This window comes from Psammomys obesus, unplaced genomic scaffold (assembly GCF_907164565.1).
Source record: "Psammomys obesus unplaced genomic scaffold, mPsaObe1.curated_primary_1811, whole genome shotgun sequence".
NCBI classification, from domain to species: domain Eukaryota; kingdom Metazoa; phylum Chordata; class Mammalia; order Rodentia; family Muridae; genus Psammomys; species Psammomys obesus.
In genome coordinates, this window is record NW_026590405.1 from 1,748,955 (window position 1) to 1,775,934 (window position 26,980).

Consider the following 26,980-nt stretch of genomic DNA (forward strand, 5'->3'; position numbering starts at 1 on the left):
CCAAGGCCCAGTTCCCGAGTGACAGTGTCCAGGCCAGCCATCAGAGATGCAAATTCCAGCCCAGGTTGCCAGGAGCCAGCCACCACTGAGCAAGAAACGTTGCTCCTCTGAACCTCAGCAACTCCTCTAAAGTGGATCAGGACCCACCATGCCAGTCATCACTGTGAGAACCAACTAAAACGCCTCTGAAGTCAGGCTGGCTCTGGCTGTGGTCCTCTCCCAGTAGCCTGTGTCCTGAGTAAAGAGAGTGGCCTGAGAGCTGCTGCTATCCCAATGCCAGGCTCCGACAGAGTCATGGGATTTTGCTTCTCCCTAGATGCAACTCAGACCCTCCTCCTATCCGTGCCCATGGCTTTGCCCTTGGCACCACCCAGAGGCCCTTTCCAAAGTGAAGCTAGCACTCGGGGACCCGAGGCAGTGTTTCTTCAGCTGGTGATGTGCAAGTCAGAGGTGCCCAGTGTAGGTTCAGAGAGCTGTAACATTCCTCAGAATCCCAGGAAAGCTGCTGCCTCTGGACGCTGGAAAGAACAGGAAACGGATGCTGATACAAAGAAGACCCTGAGCAGGCAACGCCCTCTAGAGGCCTGGGGCGGCAACGCTCCCTCCAAGGACCACAGACACACTGTGCCGGGAGTGAGAAGGGGTGGCCAGGGTAGATGCATCTGTGCAGAAATGTGCTACCAGTGAGCAGTGCGTGTGCCCAAGTGTGTACATGTGAGCCCGTGTGCATGAGCATGAATGTGACATCATTGTCAGTGTCTGCCTGGCTTATATGCAATAAAAATGTGTGTGCATGTATTCGTGTGTGTGTGTGTGTGTGTGTGTGTGTGTGTGTGCAGATTGTGAAAACTGCTCTGCCTACACTGAGGGTTCCCTAGAAGGGCCAAGCCAGTCTTCAGCAATGGGAGACAGGCTGACAGGCGATGTGAACCCTCTAGGGTCTTTCAGCAACATTAAGTGGGAGAGCAGAGGCTTGAGGGTGGGGATGGGAAGAGATCCACAGTGGGAAAACACACTATAGAGGGAGGGAGGTCTCATCCATCGTCCACCCCAGCATCTAGAGAGCAAGGCAGGATAGGAGGTAATCAGGGATAACCCAGCCTGGTAGGTGGGTACCAGGCCAGCTCCAGGACACGAGTCTCCAGGCGGGGCAGCTGGGAACAGCAGCGGGAAGGCTGGTGAGGCAGGTAGGCACCTCTGACTTCAGAGCAGGGGTAGGAAGCTGTCTGGAGGAAACAGCATCAGTAGAAGGTGAAACCCACGAGTCACGGCCTAGGCCTGGACCTGGGATCCCCAGATTAAGGAGAGTTTGTCTCCGACATGGCAGCAGACAGTGTTGCTTGTAAGACTGTGGAGAGCCACTTCGTGGGGGCACCTTCACTGTGGCTATTTAGGTGCTGATGGCCCTGGCCAAATGATGGGATTCTTTTTTTTTTTTTTTTTAGTTTAGTTTTTCGAGACAGGGTTTCTCTGTGTAGACTTGGCTGTCCTGGACTGGCTCTGTAGATAAGGCTGGCTTTGAACTCACAGAATCCACCTGCCTCTGCCTCCCACGTGCTGGGATTCTGACACGTAGGGTTGTTGACCAATTTCCCTGGTGTAGAACCTCAATGTGATCAGATTCAAGGCACCATGGTGAAAGCTGGCTTCCTGGATTCCTGAAACCTTAGCAATGACCATCATGAGCTAACTCTAACAATCAGTTGTCTGGCTAGTTGGAGATGCCCTTTCAACCCTGAGGACCTTCGGACACTGACAGGGATGTGAGAGACAGGTTTCAGCTGGAATCGAAGAAGACAGAATCCCCATCAGCAGCCTTCAACACAAAGATCTTTATTGGGGGTTCACAGAAAGGCTGAGAGGGGACGGGATCGGGGTCAGGCCTGAGCTTCCAGGGAAGGCAACTCAGAAGCTATCCTAGCTTTCTGCGTGGCTCAGAGCTGCCATGGTCCCAGAGCACTCCCTCTCAATCTATGACTTACCACCCCACCTCTGACCAGACCCAAGGAACTCAGTTTAGAACCATGTCGTAAGCAAACGCATGTAACTAGTAGGAGGGAAAGGGCCCAATGGGGCCAGTTGGCTGGGATCTGGATGATAGGTTTATACTGACGGGTGTGTGGTGGTGACAGGGCAGGACACTGAGCCACAAACCACCCACTGTGCCTGAGAACATTTTGGCACCTCTGTTATGTGTGGCAAGGTCCCGCCCGCCTTCTAGGGTTGGGGGTGGGGTATGGCCCAGAGTCTCCAAGATCTAGAGGGTCTGTGCAGGGTTGGGGAGAGAAAACATCTCATTGAAGGAGAGAGGGACGGTGAAGCTGGTGGAAACAAGTGGGATCCAGGGAGGAAGATCATCTCAGGGCAGTTCTGCGCACACACACACACACACACACACACACACACACACACACACACACACACCCAGTCTCTGTCAGGGACTCCAGCCTCATACACTTATCCTGTCTGTGAGCTGGTCATGGGAAGGAAGGGAAAGGCATAAGAAAAGAGGACAGGGAATGGGTTGGCAGAGAGATAAGAGTCCAGAGCAGCAAGGCTGGAAGCTTGGATGAGCAGGAGAGTGCTGAGGTCTCTGGAGTCCTCCTTACAGGAGGAGGGGGCGTGCTCTCTCCAGAGTCCACACAAGTAGACCTTCCCCAGCCTCCTCTTCCCAAGCAGGGGCTGTGAAGGAGCCCTACAGATGCACAATCAGGTAGGGGCAAGCCCTAGCTAAGGGCAGCAAGCCTGGCAGTGAGTTGAGCGGCCTAGGAAGAAGCCCTACCCCTGTGTGTCTAAAGTGCCCACTGGGGTGATTCTGGGACAAGAGAGAAAGAAGAGCCCAGGGGCGCTGACCTCACCACCCAGCCTCCATGCATGCTCTTTCCTGACCTGGTCACGTCACTGGGGCAGGCGTGCTGGATAGTGACAAACTCCTCACACAGGGCCTCCTTACTACGTAGGATAGTGGAAGGGCTCCAGGGGCCCCGCTACCAGTCTGTACCCCAAGCCTGGAAGCAGCTATCCTCCCTGCACCACGCAATAAGAGGAATGCAAGCCATACCCTCCCCACTAGCACCTCTCAGAGCAGGTGCTGGGCTAGAGGTGTCCCTGAACACGGGGCAGACACAGCTACTTCAGCACCACACAGCTTGGATGGCACCTCCAAGCCCTCATCTCTGGCCTTGTAGCCTCTTCTCCTTGGCATAGAACCGCCCAGGTCCAGACCACCTTGCCCTCAGCACCTGCCTCCTCTGAACACCTAACTGGACATGTGTTGACCATGTCTGTGCCACGTGGGCCAGGCAGCAGTCACAGCTGTGCCTGGTGTCCCTAGGGAGGCTTCCCCGAGGTGCCAACCCTTGTGGGAATGGGGATGGTGCTACTAGCTCTGCCAGGGCCTGACCCTTACAGCCCTGCAGACAGTGAAGCTTGGCACAGTGCAGTGGGGACTAGAGAGCAGGGTCTGAGCTCATCCAGGCTCCGTATTGATACTCCAATCACATTACACCTGAGGGGCATGCTGGCCCCATGGCCACCATGGAGGTGTGGCCACTCAGCAGCGGGGAAGGTCTAGAATTCATGAGTGTCTTTCTTTTTCACGTACATCTGCAGCTGACAGTCATGTGGCCTGAGGCCACTGTGGGGATTCTAAGACCAGGCCAGGCCGGGCCCCTGACACAGTCTCACTTTGCCCCTGAAGATCACAAGAGACTTTCCAACAGAAACAGAAGCCATAGTCAGTTCCTGCTTGGAGAGGCATGTAGACAGGACACTCAGCATCCCCCACAATCCACCCTTATTTGCTTCTCCCAAATACTGGATGTAGCTTAGGAGAGAAACACTTATTCAAAAAGGACAGTAAATAATAAAACTGGAAGTTAGTCAAGTAGGTGGCTATAAAGTCTACCCCTGAACATGAAGTCATATAGGTAAGAAAATTGATCAACAAACTCTGGGATTTCAGCGAGGTGAAAAGAGAAAGTTCTCATTGCTAGAGAAAAGCAGCATCCTGTTGATTGGCATGGAAACCTTCAACACCAGTCCAGTCCCTCCTTTGAAAAGGCTGCTTCAGATATTGGCAGTAGAAAAGCAAGGCACAGGAGCCGTTGTGACCGACAGGCTTCCACTGGCCAGGCACAGATGGGAGGGGCAGAAGCAGGGGAGAGCCACAGTTGTCTGGCATTGCCACGGTAAGCCTGAGAGGGACCTTTTTTTGTGTGTGTGTTTCCCCATTTTCTCTCTCTCCGGTGGACTGAAAGTTTGGCACAAGGGCAACTCAAGCACTCCCAGAGCAAAGGTCAGCATGGGCCAGTGCAGGCCGTACTTTGCACTGACCTCTCTAGAAAGGCCTAGATCGCCAGCGCTTTGCTTTGGGAAAGGGCAGCATCTCTGTGTTCAGATGTGCCAGGAGGGCAAGGGTCAACAGAAAAGGCCATCCCCCGGTGGCAAAGCTGCTGGAGCCATCCTCCAGGGCCCCGTCCTTGCGTGCACATATATCCACTTCCCAAAGCAACCGTGTGGGGAAGGTTGGCAGATCACGGAAATGGCAGAACTATACCGCAAGCAGCCTGGGTTTAATTGCCAGCTGAATCCAGCCCCGGCAAGGTATTCCGTTTCTCTAAACCTCAGTTTACCTTCCCATCAAGATGGGCAACCCCCCCACTGGGGTAGGCAGTGGCTGCGGGGACCAAATGCCAACTACGAACGTGCTTCCTGGGCTGTGCAGAGGCACCTGCCATGCACCTTCCTGGGGGCACAAGAGCACCATCGCCTCCACCTGCTGCAGAAGCCAGGGCAGCCAGGCTCAGTGGCCCACCAGAGGCAGACGCTAGGGCACAGGGCTGAGAGGCTCCTTGGAGGCCGGAGCACTAGGCAGGGACTTCAGGTACTCCAGGTGTCGCCTGGCATCCTCCTGGTTGTGGCGAACATAGTAGACGACGTAGGCAATCACCATGGTGAACCAGCCGAACATGGTGACCAGCATGGCCACGTCGGTGGTCTTCCGGTGGGTACTGCAGAAGCTGGCACCCGAGTCCAAGACCTGGATCAGCGGCTTGCCCACGAACTGCTCCTGCGCCGAGGTGTGGCAAGCGATTTCATCCACAGAGTCAGGGTCCAGCTTCAGCTCCCACAGGGCCTCCTGCAGGGCACACTCACAGTGCAGTGGATTGTGGGACAGGCGGATCTTGGCGCTCAGCTTGCCCAGCGCATCCTTTGGAATTCTTCGGATGCGGTTGTGGGATAAGTCCAGAAGCCTCAGGGCCCCGGCCAGACCTGAAAAGGCTGCAGGCCCGATGGCCTCAATGGCATTATGGGACAGGTCCAGCTCCCTCAGCTGGGGCAGGTGCTGGAAGGCTCCATTGGGGATTCGGGAGATCCTGTTGGCGTCCAGCTTCAGAAGCACCGTGTCGGCCGGGATGTCCCTGGGGATCTCCTGCAGGCCTCTTGAGCTGCAATGGACAGCCACAGCCCCGGCATGGTCAGGGCACTGGCAGGCCTGTGGGCAGGAGGCACCTAATCGTAAGCAGAAGAGGATGAAGAAGCAAGACCCCTGAGAGGCGGCCAGCGGGGATGACAGGCTCTGCCTGCCCCTAGGGCCCATCTCTCGCCTCCCCGGGACCCAGGCAACTCTTCTGTACTGGGATTTGCAGGTGAGTGTTCTTTCCTCGTGTTGCAAGCCTTCATCCAACACAAACTCTGTCTTCACCTGCAGAAGAACCTGGTGGTCTCAGTTCTGCAAGAAAAAGAGAAAAGGAGGATGGGTGACCAGACTGCACATTTGGTCTATCTGGGAGGACAGGACCAGGGAAAAACGGAGCCAAAGGCACACCAGGTTTGAAGCAGCGTTGCAGGCTATCAAACATACCTGCTTCGTAACTCTCTGGAAGACTAAGGCCACCCAGAGAAGCGTCTCCCGGCTGCGGGAGACAACTAGAGCTGACAGCTGGCTGGAGACCGGCCCTCGCAGTGAGGTAGTTACAGCACCCTGCCCTAGCCCTCTGGTCACCCACCCATAGCTGGGGACCCAAGTCTGGGCGGAGGCCCAGGGATCCATCTCTCTCTCCCCTCCCCCAGCTCCGAGCCAGTGCTGGCTGAGGGCTTCCCTTCCCATCCGTGCAAGCCAGGTCGGGTGGGGCAAGTGGCCGCGCGTGCCAGTCTGTCCCCGAGCACTCAGCTACCTGTGACACCTTAAAGATTGAGGTCATCAGTAGAGCTCGCCGTGCACCCTGAAACAGCAGCTCCACGCCCGCCGGCGCTGAGAGAAAAAGCAGCCCCTTGAGTGCGGCAGGGTTGGGCGGGGAGCGGTGGCAGGAAGCAGGGAGGCAGGGCCGGGACCCTGGAGCTCCGAGGGTGGGAGGCCACGCGGGCGGATGGGGGCTTTACCTGAGCGGCCACGGCTGGTCTGCGCCTTCCGAGCCTTCCCGGAGCCTGGCCAGCGCCCTCCCCGAGCCGCGGCGATCTGCCCGGCGCCCACCCAGCGGCCAGTAAAGGAGAGAAGCTGGTAAGCCAGGGCGGGAGGGGCGGGGACCTTTGCGATAGGGGCGGGGCCGGCAGGAGGAGGGGCAGGGTGGAGGGGGTGAAGACAGAGGGGCGGGGTTTTTGCTTGATTGAGGCGGGGTCTTGAGGGGATGGGGAGGTCGGAGAGGAGCCTTGCGATAAGGGAGGAGCCGGTGAGAAGGGGTCCTGGTAGGGGCGTCGGTGTTGTGTGCGTTGGGGAACAGGGCGAAGCCTGCTGTAGACAGGAGGGGCCAGGTAAGGGTGCGGTCTGACCGTTCAGGGGCGGGGTCTCTAAAGGGCCGTCTTTTGCGAGGGGAGGGGCATGTAGGAGGAGGGGCTCGGTAGGGGAGGGTGCTGGTTGAGGAGGGCCAAGGACTTAAGGGGAAGGGCCAGATAGGTGAGGGGCTGGATAGGGTCTGGGGCCTGCGTAAGGAAGGGTTGTACTAAGTTCATAAAAACCTACGGAGCCAGAACACACAAGGGGTGGCCTGGGGAGGGGCGCGAGGGGCTGTGGGTGAGGTTTAGGGTGAGGGGCGGGGCCCGGCGGAATATGGGCGGGGCCTGGGAGGGAGTGGGCGGTTTTAGGTATCGGCTTTCTAGGGCAGTGGTAAGGGGAGTGTTCGTGGACGTGCCACGTGGCCATGCCCCGCCCCGAGCATCCCCACCGCCGGAATGACGCCCCTCACCCCAAGTTCCAATGCCCAAGGCGAATGGGGGCGTCAACGCGGGATCTGATCCTCAGCCCGGAACCTATCACCACCGCCCTCGGGAGGACCTCCATCTCCCCTTGTTACCTGCCTTCCTCGCGGCGGGCAGCGAGTTTCCCGTGACTTCTCTAAATGGCCTCCTATCACACAGGTTCTCTTTCCGCCTCCTTACTTCGCGAGTCAACTCTTTGGGCTTGTGGTTCTCCCTAGGTCCAGCGTGCCGGTTTCTGTACACCTGTTCAGCTGCGGCCGGGTTTTAATCTGGAGCTCTAACAGAAGGTCCACGGGAGCACTGTGCAGTAGCCTAGACTACATATCCTGAAGGGCAGTGGCTGGAGCATGCTTGACTTCGGCTCCGTGTCACACCCCACTGACCATGCAGGCTCGTAGCCAATAGCTCCTGGTGGGCCAGTGGCCCTGGCTGAAGACACTCTGCGCGCAGAGTGCTGTCTTGGCCTGTGGGTATGGGTCATGGTGTGGTCTGTTTTTCCGTCTGCTCCACGCTTCTGCCTTTGTTGTTTGTTTTCCTTAGTTTTGGGTTGTGAGAGTTCTTTTGGAAACACACCCTTCGTGATTCGTAAATATTGTTCCTCAGTCTGTGGGAACTGTCTTTCCATTCTCTTGACAGTTTTCCCCCGCAGTTGGTCGGTTTTGCATCTTGAGGGAGTCTAACTCAGCAGTTTTCTTTGATGGATTGTGATTTTGGGTGTCATCTATAAGATGTCTTAGGGAACGCGGCAGAGTTTTATGGATGTAGAGATCTGCATTTGAGTCCAGGTTTGGAGCTGATCTGGGTACAAGGAATGAGACATGGTAAACAGCCCATTTTGTCTGTTGTCGAGAGAATCATCTTTTCTCTTGTTCGCTGGGAATGTTTTTTTTTTTTTTTAATTAGGAGCGGATGTTGGATTTTGTGTTCTCAAGTCTGTTAACACTGAATTACAGCAATTGATCCTCAAGTTTGTTAAATTGGCCTGTGTCTGGGGAGAAAGCTGACTTAGTCGTGATGTTCTTTGTATGCAGTTGAGTTGCTGAACACATTTACCAGTGCCGAGTTTCCCCCCTTAGCCTTATGTTTCATCTCTCTCAGAGTTCCCGTCTCACCAAAGCTGTCGCAATTGTCAGCATGAAGGAGTTCATAAACACATCGCCGTAACCCTTTCAGTGTCCGTGAATGGCAGTGATTGGCACTGTTCTCACGTGTGACTCCTCCAGTGCCCTGCATATACTGATATTGTTGATTAACTCAGAACAACAGTTTTTGGTTTAAGTGGCTTCTCCACAGTTTCACTTTTCTCCCGTTGATTTCCGCCCTGAACTTTCTTCCGTCCTTTGCTTGCATGTATTTAATTTCCTCTCCCCTTCCTCCCTAGAGGCTGAGCTCCTGGGCAGTGTTTCCCTTACCAGCATAGGCACTCCCTCTCGTCCTGTTTCAGCTGCATCTAGAACTTTCGATATCTATGTGCTTTTTTTTTTAATTGTCATCAAGTTTAAAATACTCTATAACCTCTCATTCTACTTCTTAAATAAATATTTATTTACTTGTGTTTGTGTGGTCAGGCGAATGCCACCCAAGTGTGTGGAGGGCAGAGGACAGCCTGCAAAAGCCGGCTCTCTCCTCTCCACCGTGTGGGTCCTAGGGATCAAACTCGGGTCCTCAGGCTTGGCAGCAAGCACCTTTTCCTGCAGAGTCATCTCATCAGCCTCTCTATTTCCTGTTTGATCCATGAGTTTAGCAGTGTGCCGTTCAATTTCCAGACGTTTGAAACTTCTCCAGTAATGTTTCTGTTATTACTAATTTAAATACACTGTCGGGAGATATATTCTACGTTTCAGGTCCGCTTAATTTTACCGAGGCCCACTTGCAGCCCAGAATGTGGAGATGGCTTGCAAGCACTCTGAGCGCGTGTTCTGTTGCTCAGTGGGGTGTTCCGTGTCTGTGGGGTGGAGGCTGCTGGCTACATTACAGAGAATTTTCAGGGATTACCAGCTTGCCTACTTGCTCTAGTAATTACTGAGTGTGGGGATTGAAATCCCTACCTATAACTGTAGATTAGGGCCATCAAGGTGGCTCAGAGGGCAATGGCCCTTGCTAACACCTGATGGCCTATGTTCAGTGCCCAGAATCCCCAAAAGGGTAAAGGAGAGAACTGACTCTTCAGAGAAGTAAGTCCTCTGACTTCCACATGTATGCTATGGTGTGTGCGCGCACGCACACACACACACACACACACACACACACACACACACAACACACAATAATAAAATTAAATGTTTTTTTGTTTTTTTTTTTGTTTTTTTTTAAGGAAGGTTGTTTTGAGACAGAGTTTCTCTGTGTAGCCTTGGCTGTCCTACAACATGTTCTTTAGACCAGGCTGGCTTTAAACTCACAGAGATCTGCCTGCCTCTGCCTCCCAAGTGCTGGGATCAAAGGCGTGTGCCATCACCAGCCAGCTAAAATAAAATGTTAAAGAATAATTTGTTTTAAATTGTAGATTAGTCTGCTTTTCATGTGTGTGGGGGGGTGTCTGTCTATGTGGGCATGTGTATGCTTACAGGAATGTGTATGTGAACACGTGTGCCTATGGGTGTGTAAACCAAAAACTGGTATTTAGTGTCTTCCTTGGTCTCCACTTTAGTGTTTGAGACAGTATCTTTCACTCAACTCAGTGTTCACTGATTTGGCTAGAGCAACCAGCCAGCAAGACCCAGGAGTCCCTCAGTCCCCACCTCTCCAGCACTGAGAGTCCAGTGCCTGCCTTTTTAAAACATGGGTCCTGGGGATCTGGGCTCAGCCTCTTGTGCTTCTGCAGCAAACACGTTACCAGCTGAACTCCCCAGCCCCATCAGAGTTTGTTTCATTCACTGTGACCCCCATGTTCTGACTGAAGGTGTTCTCGGACTAAGTGGCCCTGTTTTCACTATGGATTGGTCCTGCGTTATCACTAGAAATCCACCTTGGGTGACCTTAATACAGCCACGCCAGCTTCCTTTGGTGGAGTTAGAGCAGAGTGTCCCCTTCTGTCCTTTCTCACCACACAGTGGGGTTTTCCATTTCAAGTAATTTCCTTCAGAGTCCCATAGTGTCCACACGCCTCTCAAAACCAGTCAATTCCAAAGGGAAAAATGAGAATTCTCTAGGGATAAAAGCACAGTCTTATGTGGCCAAGTGTGCTGGTTGCTCTTCTCATTGGTGTACTATATCTATATCTATATCTATATCTATATCTATATCTATATCTATATCTATATCTATATCTATCTATCTATCTATATATATATATATTTTTTTTTCAGGACAGGGTTTCTCTGTGTAACCTTTGGCTGTCCTGAACTCGATTTGTAGACCAGGCTGGCCTTGAACTCACAGCAGTCCACCTGCCTCTGCCTCCCTGGGTGCTGGGATTAAGGGAGTGTACCACCACGCCCAGGCGGTGTGCGATTTCTTACAAGCGACTTACAGGAAGATTTATTCTGGTTCCTAGTTTGGTGGGGAAGGCTTAGCAGCAGAATCCCACCCACGGCCTGGAAGGCAGAATTCATTCAAGACTTGCTTACTCCCATCTTGGAGGACCAGAAAGCAAAGTGACCGAACAGTGGCGTTCAGCTGCCTTTTTCCTCTTGTATTCCACCCAAGTCCCCCCAGCACATAGTGTGGTGTCACCCATGCTCAGGATAGGTCTTCCTGCCTCAATTAAAATCCTCTAGAAACACCCTCACAGACGTGTCCAGATGTAATGAGAATTTTGGTTTCTTTTTAAAAACCCAGGTGTGTTGTGTGACTATGTTTTTGTTTTATTCCCAGGTGTGGGACATAGGGCTGCTTCGGGTTGTCCACAGCCGCTGACTATGATTTGTTTCGTGCTTTATGAGGGGAGTGATTTTTGCCAGCTGGAGATAGTTTATGTTTAGAATTCTGGGGACTCTTGAGGGCCCTGAGAGGGCCTGAAGTGGCTGCTGCTGCCCCTGCTGCTGCCTTTGCTATTGCTATTGGCTGGGTTGCTGTTCACTGGATTGCTGGTTTGCTGATTGGAGATATCCTGATGAAGAAGATTGGACTTGCCCCAAGGAACTCAACACCCATCATCAGCAGGAAGTAATCTAAAAAGTCTACACCCCCTCTAACCTTTTTTCTTGCCTACCTAGAGTTGGGAACTTGGAAAAGATTGGGGTGGAGAAGGGTAGATATAGGAACACACTATATAGCCAGAAAAGCTCCCAGTTACATCCAGAGGTTTTCTTCAGTCTTTTAGTGATTCTAAGTCCTATCAAGTTTACAATGATTAGTCATCACGCGGGTTCATATCCCACTGACCAGACAGGCAGTGGCTACACATTGAGAAAGAATAACCTTGCTCTGCTGATGCTCTCGTCTAGTGAGTCCCTTCAGGCAGCTGTGAGAAGACAGCAGACACACTCAAGCTGAATACACTGTCCAGAGCGACAACACGGTCAGCAGTGAAAAGATCACTATGGACAGCAGGAGTCCGAGTCACTGCTGCAGACAGAGGAACTAAGAAGTCAGTGTATTGAGATCCTAAAACCAAAGACAGCCCTGGGAAATCCAGAGAAGTAGAGTCAGTATTCAGTTAGACTGCATCTTTTAGCTGTGATATCTCCTGGCACCGCTGGCTTGGCTTAAAGGACAGCTGGGAGGTAGACAGGCAATTAGGCCAATCTCTCAAAGTGCCTTTTGTTTCCTCAGCTCCTGCCTTCTTGGCCCAGGCATGGGACTTGACTGTTGGAGGCCTCGTTCTTAGCATGGTACTGCTGGAAGGTGGTGGAACCTTCAGGAGGTGGGACTGAATTCGAAGGTACCCTTGAAGGAAACCATGACCTGCATCCCTCAGCTGGTGCACATGTGACTGGTTTGTTTTGCTCTCCATATGCTCGCCCCACCCCCATCCCTGTGCCATTGTGCTATTAGCCTGTATCTCAGGAGACAGGGTGGCCAAGAGGCTACAGGGCCAGCCAGAACAGAGCCAGTTGCCTTTTAGACAACTTTCTCAACAATTTAGGCCAGGTTGGGCCTCCTCTGTACCAGTAGAATCCTTGTTTCTCCTAGAATTCCTCGCTCTCTCAAAAAGCCTAGATCTCCAGGGCTTCCTGGATCTTTCAGAATTCCCGACTCTTTGCATTGTTTTGAAGCCCGAACTGGAAAAAGAACAACCTAGGACTGTGCCCTCCAGCTTCCATGGAGCCACTTAGCAGCCCTCCATAGGCTACCTGTTGCTTCCCAGAAACCCTTCTGTTGCTTGGCAGGAGATGCCAATCTGATCACTTCCCTCTGGGCATCTTGGCCTCCTTTCTCGGAGCCAAGGATACCTGCTGTCTAGGAAACCAGGCTGTTTCCAGTGTCTCAGGATGGCTCAGGATGTGTTTCCCAGTCTACTGGAACAGGCCCCAGCCACCCGAGAGTTCTCATGCTTTCCTTTGCTCCTGGTGTTCCGAGTTGAGTCCCGGACTTTTCCAAGATTAACTTCTAGATAGATCGGTCATATCAGTTCTTTATTGACCCATCTCATTAAAGCACAGCTTTGCCCACCCCTCCCTGGCTACAGCGCTGATCTCCTTGCCAGTACCGACCCCTGAGTCACCTGCCCTGTCAGAGAAAGCCTCTCATTCACAATGGTGCATTCCTCTAGAGGCCATGACACAGTGACCACCACTGTCTTCTGTGCCCTGAGGTCAGCTGGAGCTGGGGGAGGGGACGCCCCTGCCTGCGTGCCTTCTGAAGTGTAGGGATGGGAATGGTCCTACCTCAAAGCCCTCACTGCCTTTCCCAACGCCTGTGACCCAGCACTGGCTGGGAGTCATGAGGACAATGCCCCTTCCTGAAGGAGGCCCAGCCTCTATCTATGGTCTGCGTAGGGCAGAAGGCTCCCACAATGAAGACATAGGCCCCTCCAGGGGATAGCGCCTGTCCCAGAGGTAGCACTTCCAGCCAGGCTTTACGGGCAGTGGCAGCATCTCGCTGGACAGGGCCCATTTAGCCCCAGTCAGGGCATGGTCCCTGAGGACAGAGGCTACTTGTAACCCTCCTGTTGTGGCAGAGGTGGCTCTCAGGACAGCACCTCTGGGGACCTGTTCAGATCCCGGTGGTCACCCAACCCCTCCCCACAACCTGCCGCCGGCCCTAAACGAAGCAGCCCAAGTCCTGGGGCCATTGATGGATGGCCACTTGTGCCCCTGGAGCTTCCGCCAGAACCCACAGTCAGAAGTGAGCTCCAAACAGCGAGGCCACCTTTTGGAGGATGGTCTTGTGGTTCGCATAGAGGGGGATGCGCCGATCCACCACCTGCCATTCAGTAGACATCCCCAGGCCACCGGTCGACTCCTTTGGATCATGGGTGTGCAGGTTCTGCAAAGACAAGCACCTATGTCTACCCGGAACCCTGGATCCTCAGGCTGCAGGGGCTGGTGCAGCCTGACCATACTGTCTCCCACCCCTGCCCACTGTATGGCACAGGATCGCCAGCTCTGGGCGCTGAGCCGGCCCCTTTGGATCTTATAGTCCCAAGTGAATGGAGAGATTCGACCTTACTCAGAGGCCTTCGTTCTGCCAGGAGGCCTGGATTTCAGAGTGGGACTTTTCCCATCCTAGTTCTAAATCAAGCAGTATAGAGGACAGGTGGACAGATGTCCATAAAGAGGGCACAGGGAGTGGAGAAGGCCTTGCCAGCCTCTCTCTGGACATGGTCAAGTCCTCTCGAGGTGGCTCACAGGGACCATCAACTTGACAGGGTCTAGAATCACCTTGGAGACAAATCTCCAGGCAAGTCCACCAGAGACTGTCTAGCCTGGACTAACTAAGGAAGGAAGACCCGCTCTGAATGTGGGTGGTGCCATTCCTGGAGATGGGATTCTGGGAAACATAAGATGTTGAGATGCATCCCACGTCTACTTCCTGACTGAAGATGCAACTTGAGCATCATGGGAGCAGCTGCTTTGTGTTCCTGCTCCCATACTCCCCAGCCGTGATCGACCACGAGCCAAGACAAACCCTTCCCCAAAGCTGCTTTGTCCCAAGTATTGTCACAGCAATAATCTACTAATATGCCTCCTCCCCAAACAACTTGGGAATGGGCCCACTGTTCAGCCTCTACTGTGGTTCCAAGGCCTCTCCCTGATGCCCCTTTGGTCTCTTCAGGATGAGAACCTCCATGTTAGCCTCCCCATCGATGGGCATCTCTGTCTCGAGATGCCAAGCAGACCACTATGGAGAGGGCCCCGAGATGCGTCCGGAGCATTCCACCGTGCTCCCTGCTCTGGAGGCTGGCCTCATACCTCTTCTAGCCTCTTGAGCTCCACATCGTTCTGGCCTTGGAAATGGATGCTGACAGCCACCGTCTCGATCCAAGCATTGTCTGTGTTCCGTGGGTCATCCACGTACCCTTTGTACACCTGGAGGCCGGGACAGGGGTAAGCCAGCTGGTCTAGTGAGGGGGCCCTGACTCCCCAGCCCACCCTGCAGGAGCTCAGATCCACAGGGAGGGAGGGATTCCTGGGGCAGAGTGAACATGGCTGGCTACTCCTGCCTGAGGCTACCCAGCACTTGATTTCTCCCTGACCGGTCTCGGACCCCACAGCCTCCTGACCCTACTCCTGGCTTCTGGCACAAGTCAGTCATGGGACCCGGCAGCACCGGGCATCCAGCAGCCTCATCCTCAAGCACTCTGCTCAGGGAGAGCCCAGACAACAGTCAGTGCTACACAACCCCAACAAAAATGGGAGTCCAGAACCACCATCCCAGAGCTAATGGCAGAAGGCTTCTCTGGGGCATGAGGGCTTCTTTTTTGGTGTTGGAACTAGAGTATTAGGGAGTGTATAAATGTGAGGGAGTTGCTCATTCTAGACAAAAATCTCTGTCAGCCCCCTAGTGGGGCTAAGGAGGAATCACGGGAAACTTAATCTGGAGGTGAGCACGATGACCTGAGCTTTCTCAAAGAGGGTGAGCGGCAGGCATTTCAGCCTTGTTTCTGGATGTGTCTGTGTTTATCCACAGACTCCAGACTCATGCTATGTGAGTTTTACTCTAGTAAGAAAAGAAATTATTTTTTTTACTTGCAAGAGAGAAGGCAGTGGTGTCCAGTGAGGCACTGTACCAATGATTCCATCCAACACTAAGGGACTCCAAGTAACATCAGGAGTCACCAGCCATCACTCTTGCTTCTTTCTAACATACAGAACAGCTGGACTGCCCCCAGGGGGCTGTTGAAATTAGTCATGGTATATCCACCAATACATTAGTCCCGAAAAACAGAGATGAATTTCTAAATCTGGACTTAAAAGACAGCTTCTCATATGGTGTGAAGAAGCAAGTCATAGTCTGCTTATGGCCCATGTCCATCAGGAACACACATGTCTGAGTACAAAGAGTCACCCAGACTGACTAGGGAGGGTAGAGGGTCCTATAAAGAAGTAAGCATCAGAGCCCTGTCCAAGGACTCAGGACGGTACTGCTGAACCTGTGGGACCCAACACAGGGCTCAGTGCACTGGGAGTGGGCCCTACCTCTGTACCCTGCATCAACAAGGTCTCAAAGGCCACCCAGAACTCCTGCCGGAGGACCTGTTTCAGCTTCCGGGGCAGCATCTCCCCTGGCTCCCGAGAGCCCTAAGCAGAGAAGAAGTGAAGTCCAGTCAACAAGGCATGCAGGCTGGATCCCAGGCAACCCAGGAGCCCATCTCCTCTGGCCACCTGCCCAGTGTAGGCAGCCAGCCAGCCCCCTGGAAAGCTGAAGGCGGCAGTGTCTGTCAGCCCAGAGTCAGCTTGCCGCCTAAGTGACACTGGCCAGATCCACCAACCACGTCAGCAGCCTGCAGCCTGAGCAGGGGTGTGGAACTAAAGAGGGGCAGGGACAGCCACTGTGACTCCAGGAAGGCAACTGGGCCTTATCACCACCTCCCATCAGGGACAGGCACTATACCCTAATTGTTTGCCTGTCCTCTGTTCCATCTGCCTGGTTCCCGATGCTGGGCTCTCAGCATCCAGAAGGCCTGGATACTGCCCTGGCCCTGCAAGCCACCCTCTAGCCTGAAGACCCTGGCTGACACCACTGGCCCGTACCACTTCAGGGACATGTGCCTCTACCAAGGCAGCCACTGGGCCGTGGGCACAGACAGAAGCCTTAAAAGCAGGATAGCTTTTTGTTAAGTTGGGGAAAAATCGCAGACATGGGGAATAGGGACAGAGGAGAGACATCATTCCCAAAGGGCCTCTAGGATGCCCTCTCACCTTCAGCCCCTTAGTTAGCAAGGGGCTGTTCCTGAGCCAAAGGCCTGTGCAACACCCCACCCTTAACCCTTAAACAGCACCTCTCTGTCTTTAGGGCTCAACTCAAGAGTCTGGAGCGGGAGAGGCAATCCACATCTGAGCCACTGGGAGCTGTCCCTGCCCTGAGCTCTGCCACCCAGGGAAGGCTGGCCTGGGATACACAAGTGGGAACCTGTGTGGAAGCCAGGAAGGGAGCTCTGAAGAGGCACTGCACCGTATTAACTCACCGAGGGCGATGGGAGGCTGGGATTGTCCCTGTTCCTGCAGTGAGTGTGACAGGGATGGATACGGTGTTTGGCTTACCCCTGGCAGCGCCCAGTGCTCTGAGTGAGGCAGCTTCATCACCAGCACCTCCAGCATCTTCCTGACACTCTTCCGGCAGATGGCTCCACCCTGGTTCCTCTTCCACCTACACAAGGGACCCATTTACACCTGCATGGCCACGGGTGCCCTCATGCAGAGCAGCAGACAGGGACTGGCCCCAGCCTGGAGCCAGCATCAGACCCACTGTGGCCTCTCCGACAGCCTCAACCCCCACCCTACCCCAATTTTCTTCCTCCCTATCCCACCCCCAACCCTACTCTACCCCCATCCTAAGCACCTAGTTCCCAAGCAGAACAGAAACAGAAGCCACATGGAGAGAGCCCATCCCAGTTGCCCAACTCCACAGCTCTCTGGCATTGTCAGAAGAGCCCAGTGCCTTGTATTCCACACATCCTGGGCTAGAACTCCCCCAAAGGATCCCCTAAGTGCAGCCAGTCAGCACCTGCCTAGAAGGTAGGTGGGACCCAGGGTTGGGTTGTGGTTAAAAAGCTTGAGGGGAGAATATGGGACTATTCCTGCAAGGCTGTGTAAGAGTGTGGATTTGTACACATTCCCCAAATTTTAACATTACAATGGGATTGTGGGTGGGCTTTGTTTTGTTTTGTAATTTCTGTAGCTTTTTCTCTTTAGCTCTAGACTCAGTTTTTTTTATCAGCCCCATGGTAGGGCTACAGGGCCACCCCAGGACAATTAAACAGCCTCCAAGGGGAAAAGGGGTAGCCTGGGCTTTCTCAAAAATGGCGGGGTGCAGGACACGTGTCTGCGTTTTTCCACAGGCTGTGCAAAGTGTCAAGTACCAAGGCCATCCCAGAGGCCCTCAGAATATGGGGGTGGGGGAGTATCTTCGGAGCCAAGGCGCAGATGGCGGACATGGCGCTCACCGAGTAACCACCGGCTGCAGGGTATGGTTGGGTCCAAACCAGCTGAGGCTCCCTCGTCCACGCAACCCCGTTCGGCCCATGGGGTTCCTAGGTGAGAAAGGGTTCACTTACCCACTGTATCTGATGAGGAGGTTAGGAGCAGGAACATTGGGCAGGTGGGGCCAAGTCACAATGGGCACAGCAGGGATAGTGTCCTGGCTCCTGCCAACCTGTCCTGGCCCCTCAGGGATCTCCACGTGGTGAATCTAGTATACAACCACCACGGCCAACCCTCCTTCACAGGTAGGGCCAAACACCCAGAGAGTCCTATGTCTGGTGCTTGGGGCCACAAATAATGGGTGACTGTACTTGAAGCCAGGATGAAGAAACCAGGCTGTGGATACATGGCCTCACTGTACCCTTGGAGCAAGAGGGCTAACCACGAGCAGCAAGGTGCCTCTCATTGGGCCAGGACCCCTCTCCCCTCCTCTCGTACAACCGGACCCCATTCCAAATCAAGACTAAGAACTGGTAGATCTCATGACTTCAACACAAAACAGAGGGAGATGCACCCCAGGGTGGCCACAGAGGACAGGCCCAGCCTCCTCCACACATCACCCTCCTAGCCCACCACTCCACATCTGCCACCTGGCAAGACCCACCCCCAAGGGCAGGCTCTGCCTCCTTCGTCAGTTCGTAGTGGCCCCCGCCACCCCCTCTTCCTTCCCTCTCCCATCTCCCACTGCTCAGCTGAGGTCCTAATGTCCCCACACCACCTAATGGCTTGGTCCTAGCGTGGAGGTATTGGGAGGTAGAGCTCTTGGGAGCTGAGGCCTGATGGGAGACTTTACATCATCGGGATGCCCTTTTGTTTTCCAGTGGGGAGGTGAGCAACTCTCGCTACTCCACACACTCTGCCATGATGGGGTTACCGCCCCACAGAGCCACCAGGGCCAGCTTGAGTCTGAGGCCACAGTGACAGTTCTCTGTCTCTCCGCTGGTCGTCCTGGGTATTTTGTAATGATGGAAAGCTGACTGGCCCAGTAATTTCTCTACCTCGGACAAGCACCCCCTCCAGCTGCGAGGTCAACTGGGAACACTTACTACAAACACCATTTTGTAGGAGAACAATGCTTCCTCACCATCTGCGATCTGCCCTTGTTCCCACCAAAGCTCACGTCAAGTCCACCCCATCACGAGATACATGGAGCACTGGGATCAGGAGGGACCTTCAGGAAGTGACTGCCCTCACAGACTATCCTAGCCATATGGCATCCTGTACTTTCTCTGCCCCATGAGCAAGAAGGCATCATTGGATGCAAGCTTCTGACCTTGGGCCGGAACCATGAGCCAAAAGCAACCTTTTTTTCCCCCATAACATATTTAGTCTTCGGCCTTCTATCAAGAGCAACATAAAACAGATTTAGCCAATCATTTCACAGATGGAAACTAGATCTAGGGAAATATAATTTAAAGAACAGTTCATGGGTTCTAATTACATAAGCAGTGTTATTATATAAAAATTATTGGGGCTGAGAGATGACTCAGGAGGGAAAGCGTTGGTCATGCCAGCATGAGGACCAGGTTCAAATCCTCAGAATTCATGTAGAAAAAAAGGAGTGAGTATAGAAATATGTACCTGAAATCCCAGGAGGTGGCAGAGACAGGAGGATTATTGACCAGCCTGCCTAGCCAGCTGGTGAGCTCCAGTCTCAAAAAGTAAGACTCTGCCTCAAAAAGTAAGTTGGAGAGTGATCTGGGAGACCAAACTCCTCTGGTTTACATGTGTACAAACACACAGCATCTGTTTCCACACAGCTATCATGACCTGTCACCTCATCCTTGCTCCTCCTCCTCGGTCACTCACCCCACAACTGACCTTCCTTCCTAAGCACTGTTCACCCCATCTGTTATGGCTCCATCATGCAGACACCCAGGTTGGAGCCCTGGTCTGGTTCATGCCACCTCTCCCCTGCTGCCAGCTTATACAACCTCTGGCTGCTGGGACAGTAGCCCACTCTGTTCATGAATATTTGCCTGCTTCCCATTTAAGCCCTTAGCATCCTCTGCTCCGCTGCTCCCCCTGCTGGCCACATGCCATCTGGAAGCACAGTGGCGTTTATGGGTCACTTGCTATATCCTCATAGATGCAGGGCATGGTCACCCCTACTATGGACTCACCAGCCACACACTGAGGCAGCAGAGTGCTCTCCTCGCACCTGACTGTGGTCCCTGCGTTTCCAACCATGAGTCAAAGTCCCCAGGTACTAAACAGACCTGTGCGCTTGGGACCCTGCTGGCATAGCTCCAGGAGCCTTCTCGGGAAAGGGACAAAAAAAGGCTCTGAGCATCCTCTGAGGAAATGACACAAGTTGAGTTTTCGTTCCTCTTGTTGCTTGCTTTTTCCAGAAAGAAATGTCAGCTTGCTCAGAAAGGAATGCACCCCAAGGGCCAGCTTACTGATGCCACCTGACTCTGGCCATACTCACAAGGGGAGCCCGTACTGGACCACATAGGCTCCGTGGAAGCTTCGGCGGTCTGTCATTCCATCCACAACGTTGTAACTGATCTTAGACAGAGGTTCTGCCATGCTGGGGGCAAGCAAGAGGACATTTCCCTATAAGAGGGACATTATGGCAGAGTAGGGACACAGGGAGACAGGGGCTCAGCCCAACTCCAGTGACCATGGGCCTTTCCTTTAAGAGGGGCCTCTGGCCACAGCTCATGTCCATCGTCAGAATGAGCTGTGTCCAGGACAGGAAGAGCTGACCTAGGGTCCCTGGGGCAGATGAGGGAGAGCCTGCCTGGGCCTGCCCCATGTGAATCCTGGGACCTCTCTGGAGAAAAAGCTACTCACTCTCCCACAGGGTCTGTGAGAGCCACATCTTTCTTCTCGGCGGTGTAAAATGGAGGGTCATAGATCAGAAACTCCGCCTACAACAAAGCAGATGAACTCCCTCAGAGGGTCACCCTAATTCCAGGCAGGCTAGGCCTGAGGGCTACAAATGGGCCCCTGAGAAGCTACAGCAAAGGGCACCACCCAACCAGGACTAAATACCCTTCCCCAGTGTGCATGGGCATCTCCCAGCCCTTGTGGAGTTGAGGAGGAGACTCCAGGTGGACACTCCAATGCATCACCATGGATGATGTGAGCCCTTCCCAGGATGGGGTGGAGACTGCGTGGGTCCCTGGAGGTGAAAAGGATTCCATGCAGCAGAGGAAAAAGTGAGATATGAACTGCAGCCTGGAATGTCCCAGAAGAACTGAGAGAAGGCAGGCAAGCAAGTGAGCTCCCAGGTGCCATTATCTCCATCTCTGTGTGCAGAGAGGTCTCTCTTTTATGCCCAGTACTCAAAAGGAGGGTGATGGTTGCTCACTAGGGACCAAAGAGTCAAGAACAAGGAGGAATAGGTGGGATGGCAGGGCCAGGACAGCTGGAGCATGTGAGAGGCTGCAGAAACGTGACCGCAGGGCCATGACTCTGTAAGGCCACGGTGCCTCACCAGGCCCCTTCCACAGTTTGGCTGTCTGGCTCCTGTGATTGCGTGGATGGCTTAGTCCATCAAATGCTCAGATGACCAGAGAGGCTGTGGTGGGTGGAGGCCACCATGAACACGGAGGTGGGGGAGCTCTTCTCCCGCAGAGCCCAGCACCACCTCCTGCCTTGGTGCACATGAGAGAATTATACTCACCTCCCAGGGCACCTTCTCGTTAGGCACGGGGAAGCGCATGATGCGGGCATTGGGGTAGAGGAGATGCCGGGCGTTCACGTGGTAGCCATCTCCTGGCTCCTCTGCTTTCCTCCTGATACTCAGCTCAGCATCCGGCTCATCGAAGGCCTTCTGGGGCGCTAGAAACAGTCACGTGTTTGAATGTCAGATCCCGACTTCCCACCTCAGGGATCTCAGCCATGGAAGGGCAAAGAAGAAGTTAGGTCGTCATCTGCTAGCAGACACCTGCCACTGAAGCCACACTGAAATGTCTCAGTGGTGAGCTAACCTCACAGGCTGCTGCAGGGCCTGTCCAATGAATGGGGACAAGTTTTCCCTCAGGGCCAGCCAGGAAAGACCACGACCATTCGTGTCCACTTCCTTCCTGGCTGCACATTCAGGGAGACGGACTTTACTTTCTATTCCTTGATTGACACGATAGCCTCAGTCACTTAGAACTGTTCTCTGCTCTCAACTTTGCGGCAAGATGTAAAGAAGGAAGTCAGAAAGAAGGAGGTTAATGAGATGTGTAGCATGCTGCCCCCTTGGAGTCTAATAACAGCTCAAGCCAGCTCAGCTCACAGGCAGAGGTGAGGGCTGGCCCCGCAGGGCATGGAGATGGCTACCGCCAAAGTCCTCCTTCAGCAAAACCCCTAGAGCTGCCTCTCCTCCCAACCCATCCTCTGGACTCAAAACCACAGATTATTGGCGATGGCTCCTGAGACACCATATACTCACCCAGGGTCAGCACGCCTGCCCCTGAGCCAAAGCCACTGTCCTTCAGGGCTGTCACGATCCAATGCAAGGCTCTGGCCGTCTGAGCCACCTGGATGGCACGCCCCAAGAAAGACTGGGTTGGCATGTGTGGTCCACATTGCATATGGCTTATGTCCTGGAGGACTGGCCTCAATCCCCGAGTGACCCAGACAACTAGCTGGGTCATGCAGCCTCAGAGGAGAACTTGAGGTTGGTCCTCTAAAGTCCCAAGACATCAGTGTCTCAGGGGTGGTCTCAAGTGGAGAGAGGAGCTATGTATGCTGTGGGACCACCAGAACCATGTACCAAATATGGCTGCCTCACAGCTCAAACCTGGGAGAGCTCAGTGTTAGAAAGCTTGGATAGAATTTTCTAGGGAATAAAAAAAAACCTGGGAGAGCTCAGTGTTAGAAAGCTTGGATAGAATTTTCTAGGGAATAAAAAAAGTGACCTTTGGATAATGACCCCCCCCTTCCTTCCTCCCTCCCTCTCTCCCTCTCCACCCCCCACCCCTTTACAAACCTCCATTTCTCCATCTTTTCCCAAAGTGCCCAGTCTCAGCATCGCCACGCCACAAAATGCCCCACCAGGCCCTGACTCCCAACCCTACCTGTTCCTCCAAGGAGGCCAGCCTCTGCTCCATGGAGCCTGACCTCTTCACACGGTCCATGTCCAGCAGACCCACCATAGTGTCCACTCTAAAAGAGGACAGATGGATGAGCATTAGTGAACCTGCCGATTATAGAAAACATGACACCCCAATTCCAGACAGCCCCACCAAACCCAGCAGCCCAGGCGTGGCATCCCACCAGCTCTCATTTCAATACTGTCTCATGTAATCTGAAAGTATCTACAGCATATGTCTCTATCGTAAAATAAAACTGTCCCAGCAAGTGGGCAACCCAGGCTTCTGTGGCCCCAGTTCAACAAGCCACCCGAGGTGTCAGCTGGGGGAGGTGACAGTATGCACAGCAGCCCACCTGTCTAGATTTGCCACACGGTGCCAGGCCACGAGCTCTGAAAGCTATCTCAGCTGACAAAGCTTGTGGGGACAGCTAGGTTGGTGCAGGTGGGGTACTGGGGCTGTTGGGGAATGTTTAGTTTGAACTAAAAGCCCCTCCCGAGACCAGCTGTGTTTATAGTCAAAACACCATCAAGCCTGCCTGCCCAGCTCAAAGTTGTTTACCCAGGGACTCCTTTACTTCCTCACACTTTCGGTGCCAGACTGCTAGCAATATCCGTTTGTAATAAAGTGAGCCACTTGGTAATATCTTATGAGTGTCTCTGGGATGTGACCCAGTTTAAACAGTCATCCAGGGAAGGGAAGCTAGGAGCCACACGGAGTGCGCTGGCTTCTGCTGCTTCAGTCCACAAAACACACCCCTGGTGCCCTTGCCCCTTTTTCCAAGACAACCTTGCCAACATGTAAGGGTGATGCTGTGATGTTTTCAGCATGTTTGGAAACCTATGATTCAGTCATGGTGACACAGTGGGAATCATTTAGATTTGCAGAAACCCTAAAACGTCCAGCTATTCTCTATGGCTGAGAAGCTGGGACCAACTTAGCTCAGCCCAGTGCCATGAGGTGCTGGCACACCATGCATCAGGGTGCCTCCCTGGGTCTCAGATCCCTCACCGTGCCCCCAGAGAGGAAGTGGCCAGGCCAGGGTCTTCACCAGGTCCGAGGGACCGTCACTCATCATCTAACCTGTCACTCTGTGCTTCACAGTACTTACGCCCTGGGCGCATAGACTTCTGTTAAAGACTTCTAAACAATAAGCCAGAGACCCCGAGAAGCTACATCTTAGCACGCTAGGTACGATTCCCACTGGAATGCCTTAGGAACCATCTTGGAAATTTGATATTTTAATAATCCCTTTTAACCTCAGGAAATAACTGGAGAAGTCCAACTTCCTCCAGTTGGACTTCCTCCCAGGCTGGAAACTAGACATCAGATCCTTTCTGAGCCTCCTTCTGGGACAAGGGCTGAGTGGGCCCATGTGGCTGACATCTTCAGGGCCAGCCTAGTTCCCTGAGGCAGGAGAGCACAAAATCACCAGGACAGGCTCTCGATTCCAGGCTATACTGTTCACCAGCAGTGAACGCTGGACCATGATACTTCTGCCCCTTTCTTGAGTCTTTGTCACTTCAAATGCCTTTCTGTAAGAAAGGCTAGAGTAGGGATGCAGGCCATGTGCTCAGTCAACAAGCAAGCCCTTGACACTGTGCCATGAGAGCCCTCAGGCTGGCTGTACTGACCCAGCTTCAAGATCACCCTGGTGGTGGAGCATCCAGACATAAGCCCCCTTTTACAAGCCTTGGATACCACACACCCCAGAATCTGGGCAGCGGGTACAGTTATTGTTCAAAATCTAATGACACCATACAATCATTCTGATGAGCAGGTGCTGAGGGGCTGCGTGGACTCCGGCACCTGCCATTTAAATAGTCAATGAGAATGTGGTATCAGCAAAGAACACAACCCAATCTGCTGCAGGCCAGCCGGGCCAGCACCCACAGCTCAACAACCTCAAGGCATTCACAGAGTTTCTGCCAGGCTCTGGGTTTTACTGGGGGAGAGGGGCAGCTACTCTGGGGGACCCTGTAGGATTCTATCCCTGCTCTCAGGAAGCTCATGGAGGGACAGCTAAGTACTACCCCCAGCCCACTGGGGTGATCCGAATGAGAAATTTCCTCCCCAAAGTCTTGGGTATTTGAATCCTTGGTCCCCAGTTGATGGTCCTGTTTGGGAAGGCATAGGTTCTCTGTTCTTGTTAGAAGAAGGATATCACTGGCGGGTTTTTAGATTTGCTCTCTCTGCTTTGTGCTAACAGTTCAAGATGTGAGCACCCAGCTTTGTGCTCCTGCTGAAATGCTTGCCACCTACTGCCATGATATGCCCACAGTTATGGACTCTAACCCTCTGGGCCTGTAAGACAAAATAAACTTTCTTCTATAAGTTGCCTTGGCCATGGTGTTTTATCACAACTGCCAAAAAGGAACTAGCACACCGCCAAGCAATCAGTTGATACACTCACCAACCAATAAGCCCCTAAATCCACCAATAAACCACAGATGAACCTGAAACAGACTCACCAAGCAATACACTCACAAAACCATCAACCAACCAACACGCCAGTAAACCTGCCAACCAGCCAGCCTGCTGAAATGTCACAGGTATGGACAGGGAGTGTGGAAGCAGGAAAGACCCTTCCATATGATGGCACTGAGTAGAAATCCGTTCCAAGCAGAGGGCACTTCGAGGACTAACTCGACGTCATGGTATCCGAACTCAAGCAAACGGTCGACATCTTTGTCTAGCTTACCCATCGTGATAGGCACAAGGGGCTTCGATCGTCAGCTAGGCGTGCCGATGCTGCCGTCATTGTCACCATGACTCCCAGCACTATCAGGAGTAGTGCCATCACTCTCAACACCATCGCCTCCAGCAGCACCAGCACCAGCACCAGCGCCATCACTATAGTCACCACGGCCTCCAGCACTAACCTCATTGTCACCATGTCACATCAACATCACCACCGTTACCACCACTACCATCATCAGTACCATAATCATCGCCATTTCCACCATCATCACTTTCATCACTACCATCATCACCATCACCGCTATCACCCTCACAATCAGGTCCCTGCTTGCTTGTCTGAGCGTGATGACATCCAGTTTTCTCTCCCACAATTTGAGCATGGGCCCTCCCCCCCTTGAGACCATACTTTGAATGGCTTTGGGGCATGGCTTTTAGGATGCATCCCCCAGGGCCCCCAGCCTCTGTACTTCTCACTGATGTCCTGGATCTTCTGCTCTGGCCACTGTTTATGCTGGAACTGCTGGTTCTGCAGGTAGTTCTCCTTCAGGTAGACCTCCCAGGTCAGGAGGGCCACCTCCTCGTTCTTCTCCAGCTTGTTCTCTGTAGGCGGGATGGGGCTTAGCAAGGATCTGATAACTCACCCAGGGCCCCATGGAGAGGGACTAGCACCCCATGTCCAGGCCCAGGGAACTACTGGCTCATGCTGGTGGCAGGGAGAGCCCTGCAGCAGGAGAGGTCGCCATGCCTGCTGACCGCCCGGGGTTCTGAAAGGAACCCCACACCCAGGATGGCAGGACTACACGATGTGGGAGGGGGGTTCAGGGGGCTCACTGAGCTGCTTGTGCCGCTTGGCAGGAATCTTCAGGACAATCCTCTTGATCAGGAGCTGCAGGTGGCTGAGGAGGATGAGGGGTGGAGGGGCCGGGGGCCGGCCGTGGTACTCCTCAATCAGATCGTGGCGCTGGAACTTCCAGATCTGGTCTGTGTGCTCCTGCACCTCCTGGAATGTATAGCTGGTGGGAGGCAGAGGTGTGTGTGTCAGAAGGCTTGTGGGACACAGCATTCCAGGGCCAAGTGTCTGGCACAGCAGAAGCAGGTGAGCGGAAGGGAAATCACGGGGATTTTAGGTTTGTATTCGTGAATAAGAAAAGATGGCATCTGGGAGGGGCTAGACACAGCTCGGAACTGCACAGAATATCTAGTGATTCGAAGAAGGAGAGGATGCTGCTTCAGGTACTTTAGGCACCCGAGTCTGACACTGAGGCCTGGGGGCAGGGGAAGGGAGGTGTGACACATTATCAGATGGCTTGTCCTCCCCACTCCTACCCATACCCCTAGCCCTGACCTCAGAGGTAGCTAGCTCCTGTGGTTCTTAATGTTCAGAATACTCTGAAAACAGAAAGGGGCAGCCCCCAAACTCAGCTGGTGAGGAAAGAGTGCAGACCGAAACGGAGGGACTTCCAAAGGTCACAGCCACCAGGAAACCTGGGCCAAGGGCTCAAGGGTTTCATGTGGGAAGACTGG

The 26,980-nt window shown here is 53.5% G+C and overlaps 2 protein-coding genes and 2 non-coding genes across 6 annotated transcripts in view; all 4 read right to left on the bottom strand.

Annotated features, from left to right (window-relative positions):
- Positions 1-1,817: 1,817 nt before the first annotated feature.
- On the bottom strand, positions 1,818-6,500 carry Lrrc3 (leucine rich repeat containing 3). The gene is made up of 2 exons (XM_055607219.1): positions 6,385-6,500; positions 1,818-5,734 (listed from the first exon to the last, which is right to left on the bottom strand). Exon 2 carries the CDS (start codon positions 5,600-5,602, stop codon positions 4,829-4,831), a length of 774 nt encoding a protein of 257 aa, XP_055463194.1. The 5' UTR covers positions 5,603-5,734; positions 6,385-6,500; the 3' UTR covers positions 1,818-4,828.
- A 4,811-nt stretch (positions 6,501-11,311) lies between these two features.
- The window catches only part of Trpm2 (transient receptor potential cation channel subfamily M member 2), a 49,037-nt gene continuing 33,368 nt past the window's right edge, over positions 11,312-26,980 (bottom strand). For all 3 annotated transcript variants that reach the window (XM_055607221.1, XM_055607222.1, XM_055607220.1), the window contains 12 exons: positions 26,288-26,469; positions 25,924-26,056; positions 22,742-22,829; positions 22,114-22,201; positions 21,358-21,515; positions 20,523-20,599; positions 20,155-20,256; positions 17,687-17,773; positions 16,785-16,890; positions 15,720-15,821; positions 14,493-14,609; positions 11,312-13,566 (listed from right to left, as the gene is read on the bottom strand). In XM_055607221.1, the coding sequence (XP_055463196.1) occupies positions 13,420-13,566; positions 14,493-14,609; positions 15,720-15,821; positions 16,785-16,890; positions 17,687-17,773; positions 20,155-20,256; positions 20,523-20,599; positions 21,358-21,515; positions 22,114-22,201; positions 22,742-22,829; positions 25,924-26,056; positions 26,288-26,469 (1,387 nt within the window). In that variant the 3' untranslated portion in view covers positions 11,312-13,419. The remainder of the gene's footprint in view (positions 13,567-14,492; positions 14,610-15,719; positions 15,822-16,784; positions 16,891-17,686; positions 17,774-20,154; positions 20,257-20,522; positions 20,600-21,357; positions 21,516-22,113; positions 22,202-22,741; positions 22,830-25,923; positions 26,057-26,287; positions 26,470-26,980) is intronic.
- Positions 15,778-15,853, bottom strand: LOC129676747 (Z6 small nucleolar RNA). The gene has a single exon (XR_008720115.1). It is a non-coding gene; the product is annotated as a Z6 small nucleolar RNA (small nucleolar RNA).
- Positions 16,773-16,831, bottom strand: LOC129676752 (Z6 small nucleolar RNA). The gene has a single exon (XR_008720120.1). It is a non-coding gene; the product is annotated as a Z6 small nucleolar RNA (small nucleolar RNA).